The sequence below is a fragment of the Ascaphus truei genome, chromosome 9 (assembly GCF_040206685.1).
Source record: "Ascaphus truei isolate aAscTru1 chromosome 9, aAscTru1.hap1, whole genome shotgun sequence".
Lineage (NCBI taxonomy): Eukaryota > Metazoa > Chordata > Amphibia > Anura > Ascaphidae > Ascaphus > Ascaphus truei.
The window spans coordinates 22766868-22786041 of NC_134491.1; the positions used below are offsets into that span (position 1 = coordinate 22766868).

Sequence of the window (19174 nt, forward strand, 5' to 3'; positions counted from 1 at the left end):
AAAATTTAATGGGCAATATTCTACGTTCCTAAAAAACATAATGCCTAGTGCCCTTCTGATATACAGTATGCTGCACTTGTACCTCACTACTTCATCCACCAGAGTGCGCTGCTCCATGTAACTAGCTGTAAGAATGTGTGAACGACAAGGTTGTTTTGGATACGATACGTAGCGGTGCGCAAAGTGGGGGGCACGCCCCCCTGAGATTTTTCTGGGGGGGGGCGCGGCGTTGCAGGGGCCCCGCCCTCTTCCCCCAAGGCATTTAAATTAAATGCCGGGGGATCGCGTGAGGCCCCTGCAACTCTAAACTTACCTTGTCTCTACCGGCGTCAGGACTTGTGTCCGTGGCAACGCGGCGTGGTCATGTGACATCACACGCGTCAAATGACGTCGCGGGTCACATGACCCGTGGCGTCATGACGCTGCGCGAAGTAAGGGGGGGAGGGCGGGCACACCACCGGAGCAGAGGGGGTGCAGCAAAAAAAAAATTTGCGCGCCCCTGCGATAATGCAGGGGGGCTCAACTCCAGTCCTCAAGCCTGCCCCAACAGCTCAGGTTTTCAAGGTATCCCAGCTTCAGCACAGGTGGCTCATTCGACTCAGCCTCTGATTGAGCTACCTGTGCTGAAGCAGGGATATCTTGAAAACCTGATCTGTTGGGGGGTGGGGGGCTAGAGGAATGGCGCTGAGCACCCTTATAATAAGGGTTTGAGAGGCAAAACGTGACATCTTCACCGTTCAAAGAACAGTAAATAATGTAGTCTTTATTGTTACAGCCCTGTAAAAGGATTCCTCTTAACGTCATAAAGCATAATATCAGAAATGCACAATCTTTTGTTAAACATTCACTTTTACGTGCAACTGTATTCCCCAAAACGACTTAATTAGAAAACATAAGGGTTGCATCTTGTAATAAGAAACCAGTATTGTGCTGCTGCTGCTGCTGCTGCTGAATATCGAAGGCAATATTACCAATTTCGTAGCCATTTTTACATTTTTATATCAAGTTTGAAAAAAGACTGTTGTCTTATACCACAATTTGCTTGTAATTGGGCCTTCTTGATGTTTTTAAATACAGGTGATGTTGAAGCAGCAGTATCTCAGCACTTACCCACAGTCCGAAAAGTGTCAGAGTAGGTGAGACCATAGCAATTCACCATGTACAAGTCAAATAATATTGTACAATATATTTAACTTTAGCGCAGACGGTGAAAGTTGAGAGTGTGGAATAGGAAGAAATCTCGGACTGATGGAAGCAGGGCCAATATTGCAGTGTTTGGCTGGATTACACCCGGCTGTGCCACTTGAACAAGAGAAATAACAATGGTGAAGTGATGCTGTAATATACATTTTATCGATAACAATTTTTTGTTTGTATTTCAATTGTAATATTCTTTGTTGGACAGCGCCGAGGAGCCCGGCTTTGTTTCGGCGAGGCTTTTATTTGGTCACTGTAAAGCAGTGACTAACCGAACCCAGAAATGTCGCAGGACTTTGTTGGAGCAATCTCTAACTACACTTAATATCCATAGATTTCTGAAGCTCATGGATGCACCTCTTGTGGTATGTCTCGTGATTCTGCACTTTTACTTCAGCATGCGCCCGGCCTCTATGCAAACGCGTTTGTTGCGACAGAAGTTTTTCCTCACTCTATTTCTTGTCTTTCTCTTGCTACTTTCTCTCCCTCTGTTGGGTGTTACATTGGAGCAGGGGCGGCCAACTCCAGTCCTCTGGCTACCAGCACGTCAGGTTATAAGGATATCCCTGCTTCAGCACAGGTGGCTCAATAAGTCGCTGTTTCAGCACAGGTGACTGAGCCACCTGTGCTGACGCAGGGATATCCTTTTGAGGACCGGAGTTGGGCACCCCTGATCTGGACATAAGTTCCCAAGATACTTCCTAGATAAGGTGCCGCCGGCAGCACCCCCTCCATGGGAAACGAATGGCGTTCAAATCTGCTGTGTTACGCGGGCCAACAGGAAGCTGCAACGTCACCCGACGCGGCTTCCTTCCAGCCCACGTGACGTGGGGATTTGTACGACCATGAAGTTACCAGCGGCATCTTCCCGGGTAAGTATCTCTGAAACCAGGGAGGTCCCAGACCGGAAATAAATGCAGTTAAGCGTCAGGAAACCCTGCTTCCCACCTACATAAAACATACAAGACACCTGCAAGCTTATATTAAACCCCCAAATTAACCACAACATATATATAAGCATAAAAGGGTCACAGAAGAGTGCTACTGAGCATGGCAATATATATTTAAAACCAGAGACAGAACATGAAACACAGACAGAGCTCAGTGCACATCCAGTGAAACTTATACATGGTACAGTGCCTAAATATATATGTATAGATATCTATTAAATAAATAAAAGCTTCAATCAGACTTAGAACTATGAAACTAATTTTGACAGATTATAAATCATTCTTCCTGGTAATACACAGGTTATTAAGAATTTATATTAGTGTTAGGGACCCTTGAGATGTGGTCTGCCGTGTAGTAGCTCAGGGGCTTACAACACTTTGGCCAAAATGTTAAACTAAAAGACCATTTAATAGATATCTATGCATATATATTTACGCACTGTACCGTGTATAAGTTTCACTGGATGTGCACTGAGCTCTGTCTGTGTTTCATGTTCTGTCTCTGATTCTCACCTACATAACAAGAAAAAAGGGGGTGGAAAGGGGGACATTGTCCTTTAAACCTTTGTGGGTATATTGCATGCCATAAACAGAGACGTACTCTACTATAAGACATAATAACACAGTACAGGTGGTCCTCGGTATCCGACGTCTCGCTTACCGACGGATGCCTTATCCCACGCTGCATAATGCAATCTGCTGGACGCATTATCCGACGTCAGTCCCGCTTATCCGACGGTCCCCGCCGCCGATTAACGTGGGCCCGCAATCCGGCGGTCCGTTATCCGACGGCGGTTTGCGGGATAAGCGAGGACCGCCTGCAATTACACAGTGACCGGAATGGTGTTGTTTTTTCAGGCGGACGTTTCCGGAGACCCAGAAAAAGTTACAAGTCTTCACCTCCAGCTCGGATTGCCAATGGTTTTTATTCTCAGTCAACAAGAGACCTATAAAGTTGATAAAACAACAGCAGAACATGTGGCCTGGCAACTTTTGGGTAAAGCCGGCCTGGCGATATTATTGAGGTATGTTAATGCAAATGAAACGATTCATTCTTTATTGTGTTGTGGTGAATTCCTTTAAGATGGGGTCTTCACATACAGACTAGTGCACTGTATATTCATTCTGGGCTGTGTTGCATTTAAGAGTTGTTAGTGGTCACTCCTAAGACCCAAGTGAATGAAAGACAGTGGCACGTTTAATTGTGGCTGACCGACACATTAACACCTTCAGTTTCCTAATGACGTCTGGTGAACATGAAGAACAGGGGCAGCCCAGGGCCTGTGACGTATACCGTACGTCATTGGCCTCGGCTAGTTTTTGTTCAGGGGCTGTACGTGTTCAGTGCTCAATCGCGCGTCACGCTGAAGAGCGTCCCTGTGTCCCCTCCCCGTCCCACCCAGGAGTTAGGAAGCCAGATCAGTTGCAGTTTCTGTTAATTTGTGGAAAGCATAATCCTTTAATCACATAAAATATATCTTTAATTAAAGGTTTATTTATTTAAGGGAAAAGTCTGATCCAGCCATTCCATTAGATTACAATGTGGCATTGAAGAGCATAGAAGAGGTAAGTTTATTGTATATTTTTTGTTTCTTGGCTCTACAACATCTTCGAATAAACCATAGTCATCCCCATTTGTTTCTTTTTGAAGTAAAAACACACCTTCACTTAAGGGGACATTGCAATACTTTACAGTCCGTTCGAGAACAACTAAAAATGAAATACACGTATATTGTTACACAAGAGTCAGACAGGAAAAGCCAGGGTTATAATAATACATGGTGCATTTAAATGAACAGCGATTATACATTCAAATGAGACATTTCATGGACAGTTAGAGAGGGGATTATGGCATATGTAACATTTACAGGCAGTATTAAAACTGTGTTAGGAGAGGTAGGATAGGATCTGTTAAAAGGGGTCCTGTCCCGAGGACTGGACAGCGATTTTTAAGGCTGCAGCCAGTAGTTCCATCTGCACGACATTGAAGGAGAACTCATATAAGGTTATGTTACGATGGTATCTCACCCCAGTTAGACTGGCTAAATTTGTTTCGGGCTCTTCCCCGCTCTGCCCCAGGCAGTGCGGGGAACGGGGGGATCTAGTGCACATGCTGTGGTCTTGCCCGAAAATAGTGCCTGTATGGATCCAGATTAGAGATTGGCTACAGGGGATTTTTTTGGGCCTCCAAATTCAGCTTGACCCGTGGCTCTTCTTGTTAAGCAAACCCACAAAGGAGGTTTCACGCTCGGGGAACAAATTAATAGCACACTTTGCAACAGCTATGAGGTGCGAGACCGCAGCACTGTGGAATCAGAACGCAATTCCATCAATAGCAAAGATCAGAAACAGAATTTGGTTCATATGCCAGATGGAAAAATTAACGAGCTTAGTTAATGACTCTGGTGATAAATTCCAAAAAGTCTGGTTGCCTTGGCTGGCCCAGACAGATATCCAAGGGGTGAATGATGCCACAATTTGGCTGTGATTAACGTAAGTGAGTTCTCCTTGGATGGGCGGCCTGGAGTATGACAGGACGGGCTGACTAGTCGGAGGGCTCCCCCCTTGTAGTACCGGTAAGACGGGAGCATTACCGCTCAAGCGGATATAGGTGAGCTGTATCGCAGAAGTGGCTTTCGGCTGGTGGACGTGGCTCGGGAATGAACAGATCGACACTCTTCGCCTGACCCTCCCCCCCATCCCCCCCCCACTCTCCTTTGTAGTCCTGGTTCTATTGTTGTGTTGTCTTGTCGTCTCCCCATCAAGTGATCCGTTTTGTGTCGTACGTCCCAGACAGTTTTTTGTCTACCTAAGACTGTTGTCGATATTGTTTTTTCTTATGTATGTATGCAAAAACCAATAAAAAAAAGTAAAAAAAAAAAAAAAAAAGGGGGTCCTGTCCCAAGGCGCTTACACTAGGCAGGGTAAGTTGAAACATTGGGTGCTTGGGTGGGAGGGTTGGTGAGATTTAGATTGTAATAGAGCAGCTGTAACATTACCAAACATCGGCAAACGGCAGCACCTTTTGGCTGCCCTGAGGCTGATGCCTTTTAGGCAACGCAGATGTAGGCTGTAGGGGTTCAGAATGAATAATCCAGCTGGGATTTGAGTCCTTTGTCCTCCTGGGTCATTAACATTGCATTGGGTGGGACAGACGAAACATATAGCACATGTTAACCCTTAGCACGCTGGTTCTGTGCAAAGGGGAGCAGCTCTTGGGGAACCCTTTCAGACGTCTGTCTTTGGGGGCGATGCTGATGTAGGCTGAAGGGGTTCAGAATTTAAATTAGCTGAAACCAACAATACAAAAGAAACGGAGCTAATGCTGAATTAGTTTGGAAGCCCCAAATCTATTTGTCAATGTTTATCCAGAACATGCCTGTGAAATATTTGATGCTGGAAGATACCCAAGAAATAATCGACCTCATTGAAAATACAAAAAAAGAACATTCCGAAGATTCTGAAGACAAATCTGGCACCAGTGACCAAGGTAACGTGAAACGCGTGCGGTCTTTTCATCTTTAGATAAGTCTATGGCAGGGGTGCTGAACTCCAGTTCTTAGGCCCCATAACAGGTCAGGTTTTCAGGATATCTCTGCTTCAGCACAGATGGCTCTATTAGTCCCTGCTTCAGCACAGGTGTGTTGTGTTGAAGCTGGGATATCCTTATATCCTCCACCCTCCTTGTCTTTGGTGTCAAAAGACGCAGTGGGCTCACGTGACGTCACCCGCAACGTCATTTGACGCCGCCGAAGACTAGGTAGGAGACATTGCAGAGGTGTCGCGTGATCCCCCGGCATTTAATTGAAATGCCCTGGGGAAGAGTGCGGGGCCTCTGCAACCGCCGCGCCCTTCCCCCCCTCCCCCCCGGAAAATCTGCGCCCCCCACTTTGCTCACCCCTGGTCTATGGCATGCACTTTGAAGCTATTGCTTTTATAAGGAGTAGCGACTATGTTTAAAAGGGGAAGAATGCCTAAAAAACAGTTCATTGTACTTTAAGACTGCTTCCTGGTTCTATTGCAATAAGGAAACTCCTCCTGAAGCCTCATTTGGGGCACATGGAAGCTTTTCAAAATGGTCCTTTCCTCTCCCCTCCCAACCTTGCAATGCAATTGATGTTAGTGGCTAGTCCTAAATCACTGGGTATGTCCACACTTCCAAAAATAACAGGGACAGTTACTCACCCTGTAATTATTACATATTTGTACCGGCTTGTTTCACAGTTACTTCTTGGACTGGGAAATGTCACTCAGTTAATTGAAGAAAATACATGTAAACTCAGTTTTTTTGTAACAGATTTTAAACCAGTGTATACAGTGCATGTAAATATTTAAACACTGCATACTTTTCATTACTGTAGATGCCCAAGATGATGAGGTTGCAGAAGCGGTTTACAGAGACCGGAAGAGAGTCCTGCCTCTGGAGATGGTCCCTTCACTGACAGATGAGTCTTTCCAGGCTGTTTTAACAAGGACCCCCCATGCAGTGATTCTATTCTATGCAAGCTGTACGTTTTCAACTGCATTCATTTCATAGATAAGAGAGCATGATATGGGGGGTGGAAATATATTTCAGTGTATGTTAGGTTCATTAAATCCTTTCCTGCCAGAGTGAGCTGTAACCTGCACTAAATATGTAGGATTGCCTCTGCAATCTTAGGCCTCAATTATACCAGAAACTGCAGAGCGATCTGGTGACGTCATCGTAGCGACGTAGCGGCACATGCAGAAGCGATTTGTACCACTACTGCAGGGAGACATGGCCAGATCATTTCTCTCTCTATCTCTCTGTGTGTGTGGTTTGGCTTGTTTAAGATGCTCTGTGATTGGCCGTGCTAATCACGTGACGTGCCGTCGCTTGTGAAAAACAAAATCTCAAATCTCTTCATGAGACAGAAGCTTTGCAGCACGTCGCAGCGCTACCGTCGCGATTGGTATGTTCGTTTTCATTGCATTGTATTATTTTGTTTTGAAGCTGCGCGGCATCGCGAGCGATTTCTGGTATAATCACGGCCTTACTCAGTCCTACATGTGACCCATGTCTTAATATGAATTGCCGTTACTTTGTTTTATACTCTTAATAATACACCTTCTTGTGACACTTTGTGTTTTTTGTTTGGGATAAACTTTGATCTTAGAACATTTGTCCTCTTAGATTTGGATTTTCTTAATCGGTTTTCTTATTCGGACCGTCTCACTTTGTACATAGGAGGGACATTGTTTTTTTAAGTTAGATGTGGGTGCCTAAGGCTGAGATTATAGGGCACGCGCCTGTCGCTCAAGTGATTTCTGCACATACTATTTAATGCGATGGGGAGACGTGGCGGAGGCGTGGCTATGACGTCACAAAGCTTGTTCACTGTGATTGGCTGAATCGGTCACGTGACGTGGCCGTTGCTTGAAATGACACATTTTTGGTATTTTCGAAACACGGTCGCTCCGTCATGCGTGCGCACTAGGACGGCCTCTAAGGGATCCTGCGATTTGTATAATCACCGCCTAACTCTTTAATTAAAGCAGTTCATGGTGTATATTCTGTTATATTTTTTATGCTTTTTGCAGTTAGGCTTTTAGGCTTATGATGTTACATTATTGTTAAAATGTTACATAAGTTGCTACATTGCTGAGTGCTTTTACATTGTCATTCCACTGTATGGTGTGGTTATCCCAAAGATTATTTTTTTGCACTAATTCAGGGGCGGCCAACTCCAGTCCTCAAGACATCCCCCCCCAACAGGTCAGGGTTTCAGGATATACCTGCTTCAGCACAATGTAGCTCAATCAGTTCCTGCTTCAGTACAGGAGGCTCAACCAGTTCCTGCTTCAGCACAGGTGGCTCAATCAGTGGCTCAGTCTTTGACTGAAGCACCTGTGCTGAAGCAGGGATATCCTGAAAACCTGACGGCCGTGGAGGACTGGAGTAGGCCCCCCCCCTGATCCAAGCTGTATACATAAATACGGTATATATGTTTTCCGTCTTCTTTAAAAACCCTTCAGTGATGAGAACGTCATACTAATTATTAAGGTTCTTTTCCCTCGAAAACTGAGCCACTGATTGAGCCATCTGTGCTGAAGCTGGGATTGATTGAGCCACCTGTGCTGAAGAAGGGATATCCTGCAAACCTGACCTGTTGGTGGCCCTTGAGGATCTGAGCTGGCCACCACTGGCTTAGCTCAACAGAAAAACTGGTACATACGCTGGAGCTGTTAGTAATTATTTCTTTTCAACAGGGGAAGCCGTGTCCCTGACATTACTGCAATCATTTGTAGATGTGGCTGTAAAGTATAAAGGTATGCAATATGTGTTTTACTTTATACACTCATGTTCATTGTAGATCCATTGTATTTTTAATACTGTGCATGTCCTACAAAGTGAGGGTAGAGCACAGGAACAACAGGCATTTATTCTGCAATGGTGCATAAAGAGGCAATTCTGTGCCTGTACCCCAGGCAGAGGAGGATGTGCAGGAAAATGTTTGGCAGAAATGCCTGTGTGAATGGTACCATGTCTGCCCTAGTTCTGGAGTCCTTTATAAAACCATGTGTTTTGCACTCATTACGGCTGTTTATAGGTGTGTCTTTTTAAGAATGAGGACTGGAGTTGAGCACCCCTACCTTATACCACTAGTGAGGTTGGACACCTGTTTTAGTAAAAGGCTGACACATCGATCAAGGAAGGTACTGTACTTGGCCTGGCAAATATCAAGACATGTATCTTGCTCTGCTCTCCGCCTGGGTAATTATTCTGCTTGCTACAGCTTTGGCAGAAGCATGAAAGCACAATCCTGCTGTACTCCCTGTTCTTTGTAAGCATTGGTGGAGGATTGACATTTTTGCCTTTTTTTGTTTAGTATTAAATGACAAGTTTGCTGATTTGTGTGAATCGGGGGTGGGGAGGGGGGGGGACATTTTGTAGGCTAATATATTTGGCACACTGATTTGCAAAGGGTGTTTATGACACTTATATTGTGACTCATACCTATTGTCATCAAGTAAAGACCTGCTTTGTGTCAAATGTGACATTCTCTATAAATTCAGCCATAAGCCTGTGCATAGCTATGACATCGGAGGCACCTGAAAGACTTAAATATGGTGTAACATAACTAAAAGAGAGGATAAATAGGACGAAATTCACCTTATTAATCAAAAAACGTTGGTACATCTCATAATGGGAACATCTAGTTATTATTAAGGTACACTTACCTTGGATTAGGGACTTGTATTTGCTCGGCATCAATTCAGCTACAGTTTAAGTTCAGCCGACCACACAGTTCATGCTCTTATCTAAGGGCAGTGGATACTTAGATCCACTTATTTGATGTGGATAACTAGATCATCTACTTTGTTGATGATAAGACCTTATTGAATCCTATCACAACTAATTCGATGTGATCCTGAGCATTTAAATTAGTGTTCCTACTATTGGATCACCTATGTGTTTTAATTATCGTTTTAACCACCTATATTTTAATTTGCATATTAATTAAAAATTAATTTAAAATCATTCACTAACCATTGAGTTGATGGACGAATGCTGATGATGCGGGGGTAACCTTGTTAGTATCCAGTTGTGTGGGATTTATGCAAGAAATAAACTGTAGGGAAGTAGTTGTAACTCACTGCTGGTGAGCAGGTAAAATTAAAATAATCATGCACTTGGGGTAAGAAATATTAGGGTTGGGCACGAGTACTTTTATGTGTGTGTGTGTATGTGTGTATATATTTGTGTATAGGTATGTATATATATATGTGTGTGTACTGGCTATGCATCTTAACCCAGGCTGTGCTCAAAGCTGTGAAATGCAGCAAGCTTAAGCTTCTAGGGGACCATGTTATATGGGTTTGAAGCAAAAAGTGGCACTGTGTGCTCATTTGCATGTAATTTCCCAGAATCCCTTGCTGCAGTGGAAGTGCTGTGTGCTGGGTGATAATGGTGAAAGGCGGGGTTGCAGACTTGCTTAAGACATGCAAATGAGCATACAGTTGTATTTCCATTTGATATATATATATATATATATATATATATATATATATATTTTTTTTAACCATTACCGTGATCTCTTTGTGCCATTATTTTAGATCTATTGAATGTTTCTCTGGCCAGAGTAAACTGTGCGGATTGGCCTGACCTCTGCAGTGAGCAGAATATCACCTGTTCTCCCGCTGCAGTAGTTTACCTAATGGGAAAGGATCCAGTCCTGTACAGTGGGATGCTGGGGACAGAGGCGCTGCTCACATTCGTCATGCTGTAAGTATACCTTTTTGTGTGTTTCGATTATAGACTTTCTGGGCAAACTGGGCCAGTTTAGTTTTGATTGAATTGATATTATGCAGAATGTTCATTTCTGTTTGACGCTAATTCAATGACCGTGCTAGACCTGCTTAGTAAAATCAACATTTGTTTTTCATAGGAGTGACAGGCCTCTTAGCATGTATAATTGCAGATCATTTCCTGCTTTAGGCTTTTTATGATTATAGTCGGCTAGGATTGTTTGTGCCAACATTCAATAAGTGGAAATCCATTATTGGATAAAGCTGTAATATAATAAACATAAAATCAAATCAGGAAATAAAAGTCCTAGATGAGTGAGATTTCTGGCTTTCTTTCAATATTTTGTTTTCGGTACAATTCAAGAAAAGCAAATTGATGTTTTGCTGGCATAAAATGCAAAGCCTCATAAAATAATTATGGATTGTTATGATATATTATTAGGACCATTGTGATCAAATGTGCTTTCTGACTGACTTTGGACTTTAAAGCAAAGTACATACAAGATTGTCCATTTAAATCTTTATTTTAACCCTTGCCTCATCTATTGGACTGTTTAGTTTTGCTTAATTTATGAAGAAACGGTTATGAATTTTACTTTGTAATGCTGCAAGAACAATTCCATTTTGGCAGAACAAGTGGTGAATTTGGCAGTCTAGCTCTAGCAAATGATTCTTTCTGTTAACATATGAATACTATTGATATAATCTCTTTGATTATTATTTACAATGACCATTTTAGTGTAGCGACGTCTCTGCATATCTGTATATGTGGCAGGGTTAGAGAGAGAAAACATAAACCAAATACAGTCATAATATTCATATGTATGTTTCTTGAAAAACTTATTTATATAGTGTACATAGGGGTGAATGGCAGTTAACCCCGATAAGGGTGCAATACTTCACATTGGGGCTTAGTGAATCCTGACCACAGTGTTTTTGGATCTATTCATGGGAAGATAAAACATTTCTAACATAAGAGTATTCAATGTCCATGTATGTTCCAGACATACAGAAGTAGTATGATCAGGAAATTCCTGCATCAGAGCAGCGTGGGAAAATACATATCACACGGGCTGCTGGGAAATCGTAGCAAGATCTCCTTCTCTCAAAATAATTTAAGAGCAATCCATGTAATATCCTGTATGGGTTTAAAGAAATCAGTTCTGTAGTATTAGATAATACATACTATATATATTTTTTTAATTCAACTTTTAATGCCATTTGTAATGAGTTTTAATACACTGAGCATCCTTTGATTTCTATAACAGGCTTTAGCCCACCTCCCCAGCAGTGCAAGATCTTAGTAACACTTTCCTGTTTGTGATCATTTGTTGCCAATATTCCCAGCAGTTTGAGCTGCAAACTGTAACAATAGATAATGTTACCTTAGTAATATAAGAATACATTGTAGCTGCTGAGTTACACTGACTGAAGGATTGATTGAAACTGAAAGACGGCCATTTAGTGAACCCTGGGAAGCAGGATCTTTGCTGATCGATCACGGGAGAACGAATTGATCGGCTGCTTAGGTAATTAGTTTTCAATAAAGGTAATGAAAGGCTACATATTGTAAAACAATTATTATTATTATTTTTTTAAAGTGCCACTTGGATTGCCTCAATTTGTAGAAATAAATTAATGTATTTTTTTTTCTTTTTAGAAGCAAAGTGAGTTGTCCTTTGAAAGTGTTTACCATTGAAGAAGCAGAAGAATATTTGAGTGGGAACCTGCATGAAACCTTACTACCTTATCACAATCTTTCAGTGTTGGGAATATTTACCCCCACTATGAAAGAAGGTGAGTGTTTGTCACAGGGAAATGAGGGACCACTATGATACTTTTGTAGTATGTTGATTTTCCGATCTTGCAACTACTACTTCACTATGAAGCAGGAATCTATTAGAATTCTAGCTTTGTGGTGAAACTGTATTAAAAAAAAAAAAGTCAACCAAATTAGAAGTCGCCCCCTTCCTGATTTTAGGTTCCTGCCACAATTCACCTTTTGGTGATGGAGAGAGACACACGCTGCCTAAGACAGTTGGGCTGATGTAATAGGTTCAAGTATAGATATTGCTTCCATGTCTTTGTGTCCGGGAGACCAGCTACTCTTAACACCTTTTATATTTGTTCAGGGATCATACGTTAGGCAAAACAGAGTAGTAGAAACATAATGTAGTTTATTAAGGTAAACCCGCGTACAACAATAAGAAATACACAATAGATAGACAAAAGCACACTTACTGGGGGCCCGGGGGAACAATTTAGGCTTTCCTAGGTGCAGGGCGCCTGCTTGGATGGGCTTACCCTGACCGGGATGTACACCCGGTTCTCCGGGTCCTCTTTTTGGCTTCAGTTCCTAGCCGCGACCTCTATGTTCACTTCTCAGAACTTGGTCCTCGCGTCTGACTTAGTCTCTGCAGAGCAGACTTTCCTAGCTTCAAAACGAAGCCGGTTGCTCTGCTATTTGGAACAGAGCAACTTTGAAGAGCCCATCCTAGCTTCATCGACACAAGTCGCAGGATGGTCTGGTTCTCTGCCTCGGCCGTCTCCTTACATACACTCTGTTAAGTTATCCTTAGCATGGAGGTAGGAGGAGCGACCAATCAGAGCGTGGGAACCCTATCCCACTAGCCAATAGAAACAGGGTCTCGTCTGCTGGCTGACGTCAGAGGAGGGCCGTGCCAAGCCGGCTCGGGATGCCCGTGGGCGGGACATATGAATTGACCAATGGGAAACGAATCGACATTCTGCAGCTTCTCCCAGTCAACCCATTGCCTCCTACTGGGCAGGCTCCACTGAGTCTGGCAGACCAGAGGGTCCTCCCCGCAGGGGGTCTCCGGACTCAGTACTCCGCCCTGCCCCATCCACTTAGCACCCTGACACCTCTCAACATCCCGTCTCCTCTTTGAACTACCGGCTCTATGCCGACTTGCTGACATCTTAAGCAGATGCCCTGGCTGATTGCATAGAGCCTTATAATACATGTATAATGCACATAAAACATATTTTAATACCTGGGAGACCTTGGGTAGACTCATGACTGTAAGGGATATAGGACTGAGATATCGGGGCTCGAAAACCAGGAGTCTGGGGGACACGGGACAGCCCCAGTGTAATTCCACCCGTGTACCGGCAAATCAGGTCCGCTCGCCGGGTAGAATTAAGGTGCTACCGGTTGCTCCGGACACTGAACTCCTGCAAACAAAAGAATTGCATTCTTACCCAAATATCCCACCTAAAACTTACACACCGCAAGTGTCATGAGTCTGGGGTAAAGGGAACATAGAAAGTGGAAAAGCAGGGTCACTTTAACTTTACATGTACATATACCTGGCCTCTGGCTTATAGTGCTGGGGAGCTGCCAGGGACCCACGGGCAACCAGAGGGCTTAACCTTTATTATATAGCCTGGTTACCCTTGCCCGTCACAGTCTTAACCCAGGGGTGCTCAACTCCTGTCCTCAAGCCTCCCCAACAGGTCAGGTTTTAAGGATAGCCGTGCTTCAGCACAGGTGGCTCAATCAGTGGCTCAGTATTCGACAGACTCAGCCACTGATTGAGCTACCTGTGCTGAAGCAGGGATATCCTGAAAACCTGATGGGGGGGGGGGGGGGGGGGAGAGGGGGCATCAAAGCTGCGTGCAATCCTTTCCACATTGGGCAACGTGTTTTTTGTTTTTATTTTTTTTAAATTTCTTAAACCTGGTGGTCACCGGAACTGATTCGTGGTCCCCCTGGTTGTGAATAATAGAAAGTTGCCATTTTCAGATGGTCGCTTCAAATTGAGCATGACCCGGGGGAAAAATATTTCTCCCTTCCCCCTCCCCACGGACAAAAGGAGTGATGTCTCAGTAAATGAGGGGAGAGGTCCCGCAGTCCCCACAGGTCTAGTTTAGGCGCTTAAACCCCCCCTCACGCTTCTCCCCCCGCCAGAGCAGTCTGGTGCTTTTAGTGAAAGATTTTCCTTATACTGTACAGGCAGTCCTCGGTTATCCGACACAATACGTTACTCAAAATGGCGTTGGATAGCGAAACGTTGTAAAGCGAAACACGTTTTCCCATAGGAACACTGTTTAAATGAAAGGTTCCGTTCCTGAAGGCATTTTTATTTTTTTTTGGATTTATTTATTTTTTTAAACTTTTTTCCCCCCTTTATTTAGACATACACTTAAATTACATACAGAGGGCACAATCAGTTTGATACATAACGGTCAGATTATAGTGAGTCTTGACTGTAGAGTGGGCGCATGGTCTCAATAAATTCTTTTATTGATTTTTGGTAAGGAAAGCAGGGGGGAAGACTCAGGGAGGGGGTCGATAGTTGGGAACGACAGGAGAGGGGGGGGGGGGAAGGGGGCGGGTTAGTCCCTCTCTTTCTCTCCATCTCTTTAGCTCTTATGTGCTTAATCGGTGGGGCCTAGCCGGGACCTAGCAGGGAGGTGGGGTTCAGGAACCTGTCCAGGGCTCGCTCCCAGGTATTATAGAATTGTGGCATTTTCTGCTTTAGCATGGCTGTCAGTTTTTCCATGATCATAACTGTATTTACCCTGTTGACCACGGTCCTTCTTGAGGGCGCTTTTAGTTGCTTCCAGGCCGCCGCTACCGAGCATCTTGCCGCCGTAAGTATGGCGGAAGTCAGCCTGGCCTCGGGGGCTCGGAGATCCTCTATTGGTTTACCCAGCACGTACGTAAAGGGCGACATGCCCCACATATGGTGGACATGTCCGGAGATACAGCGGTTCTGGACCAGAGTTCAAAAACTGCTAGATGACACCCTGGGCCTGGAGGTTCCCCTGGAGCCCCTGAAGGCATTTTTAACACTAAAATACACCAAATATTTTACGCAGGCAATAAGATATCCAGCACACACATAAATTATATAGTGTATATACTGTATTATATATATACTATAACATAATAATTATTATAGTATAATATAATATATAGTATAATATAATATTATATAGTATAATATAATATTATATAAATGCTCTTACGACGCTTTGCAACGTTGTTTATGTGTGTATATATATATATATATATATATACATACAAATAAACAACGTTGCAAAGCGTCGTAAGAGCGTTGGATAAGCCGTTTTGGCGTTGTAAAAAAGAACATAGGTATGCATTGAATAGCGTTGGATAAGCCATTCGTTGTAAAACCAAGCGTTGTAAAACGAGGACTGCCTGTACACAATTTTTAAACAATAATTTATTTTTGAGTAAATGTATAATCAAATTTTCTGCAGTGTAAAACGTCTTTGATTGAAGGGACAAATGTCCCCCCCAATTTCCCCCAACTCCCCTAGGTAGGAAGCAGGGGGTCTCCTGAGCTGAAATTAACACAGTTCAGCTCCAGATACCCCCTGATTCAAACTTATAATGCTAAAAAACAAAAGGCAAGCAGGATTGCTGCTGGAAAGGGACACTCGATGTGACACTCGATGTGACACTCGATGTGACACTCGATGTGACACTCGATGTGACACTCGATGTGACACTCGATGTGACTCTGTGACACTCTGTGACACCCGATGTGACACGATAATTGTGGAGTCCTTGTCTCCACCATTTGAGTTCGAAATAACTCCAGTAGTTGTGTTGATCGAAATGGTATTAAAATGTATTTTATTTTGTTTGAATGCAGCAGGTGAAGCTTTTATTGATGCAGGACAACGTCTCAGAGGTTTTGCAGTAATGGGAATTTACTCCGAAGAAAATGCTTCAGTCTTGTAAGTGTTTTTTTTTTTAAATTGTTTTACATTATTTGTTTTATTCAGAATACACATTTTATATTTATTTAACCATTAGACGTTACACTGCACTTGGGCTGGGGCCATGGTACCGCAGACCGTGCGGAGGCGTCCGCACACTGAGCGATCAGATTGCCTTAAGGCTGTGTCCGTGTCCATGCGGGGGCGCGTGCGGGCGGAAGCAGGAGGGGGCGCGACACGCAGGTCACGTGAGCGGTTCGCCTAATGAGGGTGAACCAGCTCCATGACGCCCCCCACGGCCCTTCCACCACGGACAGGGAAAGCACCCGCTTCACACGGGCCACTTCACAGCCACCGCGCGGGAGAAGACGCCATGGCCCCCCAGCCTTTGCATTTACATCACTTTTTTTTTAAATTCTCTTTATGAAAACGTTGGTCTTTAAATAGATCAGTTACAGTTCCCCTGTTTGCAAAGAGCTAAACAATCTTTGTGTAGAAGGAAATATGTCGCGTTTGATTTTCTGCTTTTAACGGATGCATAAAATACTCCTACGGCTTCTGGTTTTCTGCTTTGCTGCACAAAGCGGTCACACTTATTGTTGACCTAGACCAGGGGGGCTCAGCTCCAGTCCTCAAGCCCACCCCCAACAGGTCAGGTTTTCAGGATATCCCTGCTTCAGCACAGGTGGCTCAATCAGGCTTAGTTAAAGACTGTGCTGAAGCAGGGACTGATTGAGCCACCTGTGCTGAAGCTGGAATATCCTTAGAACCTGACCTATTGGTGGCCCTTGAGGACTGGAGTCGGCCACTCCTGATTTAGGGCTACAACCATCATCATGTAAATATCAAGCAACAGCCTTGCTGCCCTCATTACGGGCCTTTCTGAACCGCAGGCGCACATTCTTTCATGTCCAAATATTATTGTCCAAGGCTAAAAAACCTTGGAATCTGTGTGCTACCAAAAAAATGTTTGACATGAAGTCTGCTACTGTACCTATTTCTTTGCCTTATAATTGGCAGCGTCTGGGCGATAGTTATCCTCGGGATGCCGCATGATTGCTCGCGCTGTTGTTTTTAATTAAGCATAACGGTAAGGTAATTGCAGACCAAAAATGGAAATTGCAATCCCATCTACAGAACAAACATATTCAGGTTTGCAAGCTGGTGTCCAAACTATAACTGTTGGCCAATAAAAAGGTATCAATAACCCCCCAAAAATCCAGAAAATTGGAGTTTATCGTGAATAACGCAAAAGCAGCTTATGGGAATTTTACCGAAAGGTGTAGGTTTCTGCAGAAGAATTCAATAATAATAATTATAGCGCTGCTAGTTTTACGTTGCGCTTTTCAGAGACATTTTGCAGGCACAGGTCCCTGCCCCATAGAGCTTACAATCTATGTTTTTGGTGCCTGAGGCACAGGGAGATAAAGTGACTTGCCCAAGGTCATAAAGGAACAGACACCGGGAATTGAACCTGCTTGAAACTCCGTGCCAGTCAGTGTCTTTACTCACTGAGCAGCTCCTCCTCAATAGATCAAGCATACATTTGACAATGTTAAGATATTTAAAATGTGAATGAAATTTGCCAGTTATATGCGAATGCTGAATATTTCTTCGTTTATTTGTTTGTACATTGTTGCATCATGTTGCAGCCACGGGCCTCAACATGAATACCGGGTTACCATGACTTTCTAATTTATAGTGGTTTTGGTTCAACTTGAATGTGTGTTTAGTGAAAGCGGTTGTGGTCTGAGTGCCTGACCTACAATCCAAGCCTCCCGAGCTTGATTTTCCTGGGATACAGGAAATTATTTGGACAAGAGAATAGTTTTTTTTCAAGTAAATGTTTCTTGGTTCCATAACTTTTTTTTCTGTCTGCACAATAGTAACAGGAATAAAAATGACAGATGACATTTGACAATCTGTACCGGGTCTGTAATTCAGAAGCTTGCATGCTACATTTAGTCCATTGTACCAGATGTCTGTTTTTGCATCCTTTTTTTGCCTCCGTTTGCTGTCGGTTTAATGCTATTGTCTGGATTCCTGAATTACTGGTCAATTGGGATTTTTGAGCCGGCATTCTCCTCCTTGCGGAATGAGTAGGAAAAACAAAGGTAGACATTCACATAGCCTTACAATGCCCTCAAAGGTATGGAAGAAAACCAGAGGATATTTGTGCTTCAATGGCAAAAGGGCAGAGTTAGAACATGCACTGACCCATAGCTGGGAATCAGTGATCCTTGTCCTGTAACTGCAAACCATAGCGTTACCCAGGAGCGTAGCTAGTCATGTCCAGGCCCCCGGGCAAAAAACAGAGAGTGGGTCACTGACCAGGGAGGGGGGATAGAGAGTGGGCCGCCGACCAGGGGGGGGAGGGTGGCCGCCGACCAGGGGGGGGGGGGGAGAGAGTGGGCCGCCGACCGGGGGGGGGGGAGGGTTGCCCCCCAAGAGCATGGGCCTTTTTAAAGAATTGACCAAATGTGAAATGATTGTTTTGTTTTTACGTCTCAGGGCTATTTTCTAAAAAAGCATTTATTTTTTCTGTTCCTTTTTAGGTCAAACAAATATGGCACGTCTCTCCCTGCTCTCCTTTTTGCCAGGCACAATGATCACAAAATATATGGCATTTCTCTCCCAAAAACCACAGCTGAGGATATTACTCGCCTTATCAGAAGTGAATTACTTGGACCGTTTGTGAGTGTTGTTATCCAATAGATGTTATTTAGCGCTGCTTTATAAGGGGTTATTCATTAAGCTGTGATAGTGCTGACTGACCAGGGTAACTGTCGCACAAAGACTCCCATTAAAATCAGTGACCCAATTGGCACTATCGCAGTTGAATGAATAAGCCTCATAATAGGCTAAAAATAAAAATGAACCTCATTTAAAACAGCTGAAAAAAGTCCCATTAATACTTTGCGTGTCAGAGGGGGGTGGCTCCAGAGTCTCGCCGCCCCTCCATCTCGCCGCCCCTCCGTCTCGCCGCCCCTCCGTCTCGCCATGATCACGTTAGAGCGCCGTCACTGAGGGGGGGAACAGAA

General features: G+C 43.8%; 1 protein-coding gene across 1 annotated transcript in view; it reads left to right on the top strand.

Moving 5' to 3' along the window:
• TXNDC16 (thioredoxin domain containing 16) overlaps window positions 1-19174 on the top strand; it is a 43109-nt gene that overhangs the window by 16476 nt on the left and 7459 nt on the right. Inside the window, exons 8-17 of the mRNA XM_075613784.1 lie at window positions 1406-1562; window positions 3006-3172; window positions 3653-3713; window positions 5520-5637; window positions 6509-6655; window positions 8379-8438; window positions 10227-10395; window positions 12079-12215; window positions 16067-16151; window positions 18689-18827. Coding sequence (XP_075469899.1) covers window positions 1406-1562; window positions 3006-3172; window positions 3653-3713; window positions 5520-5637; window positions 6509-6655; window positions 8379-8438; window positions 10227-10395; window positions 12079-12215; window positions 16067-16151; window positions 18689-18827 — 1240 coding nt within the window. The remainder of the gene's footprint in view (window positions 1-1405; window positions 1563-3005; window positions 3173-3652; window positions 3714-5519; window positions 5638-6508; window positions 6656-8378; window positions 8439-10226; window positions 10396-12078; window positions 12216-16066; window positions 16152-18688; window positions 18828-19174) is intronic.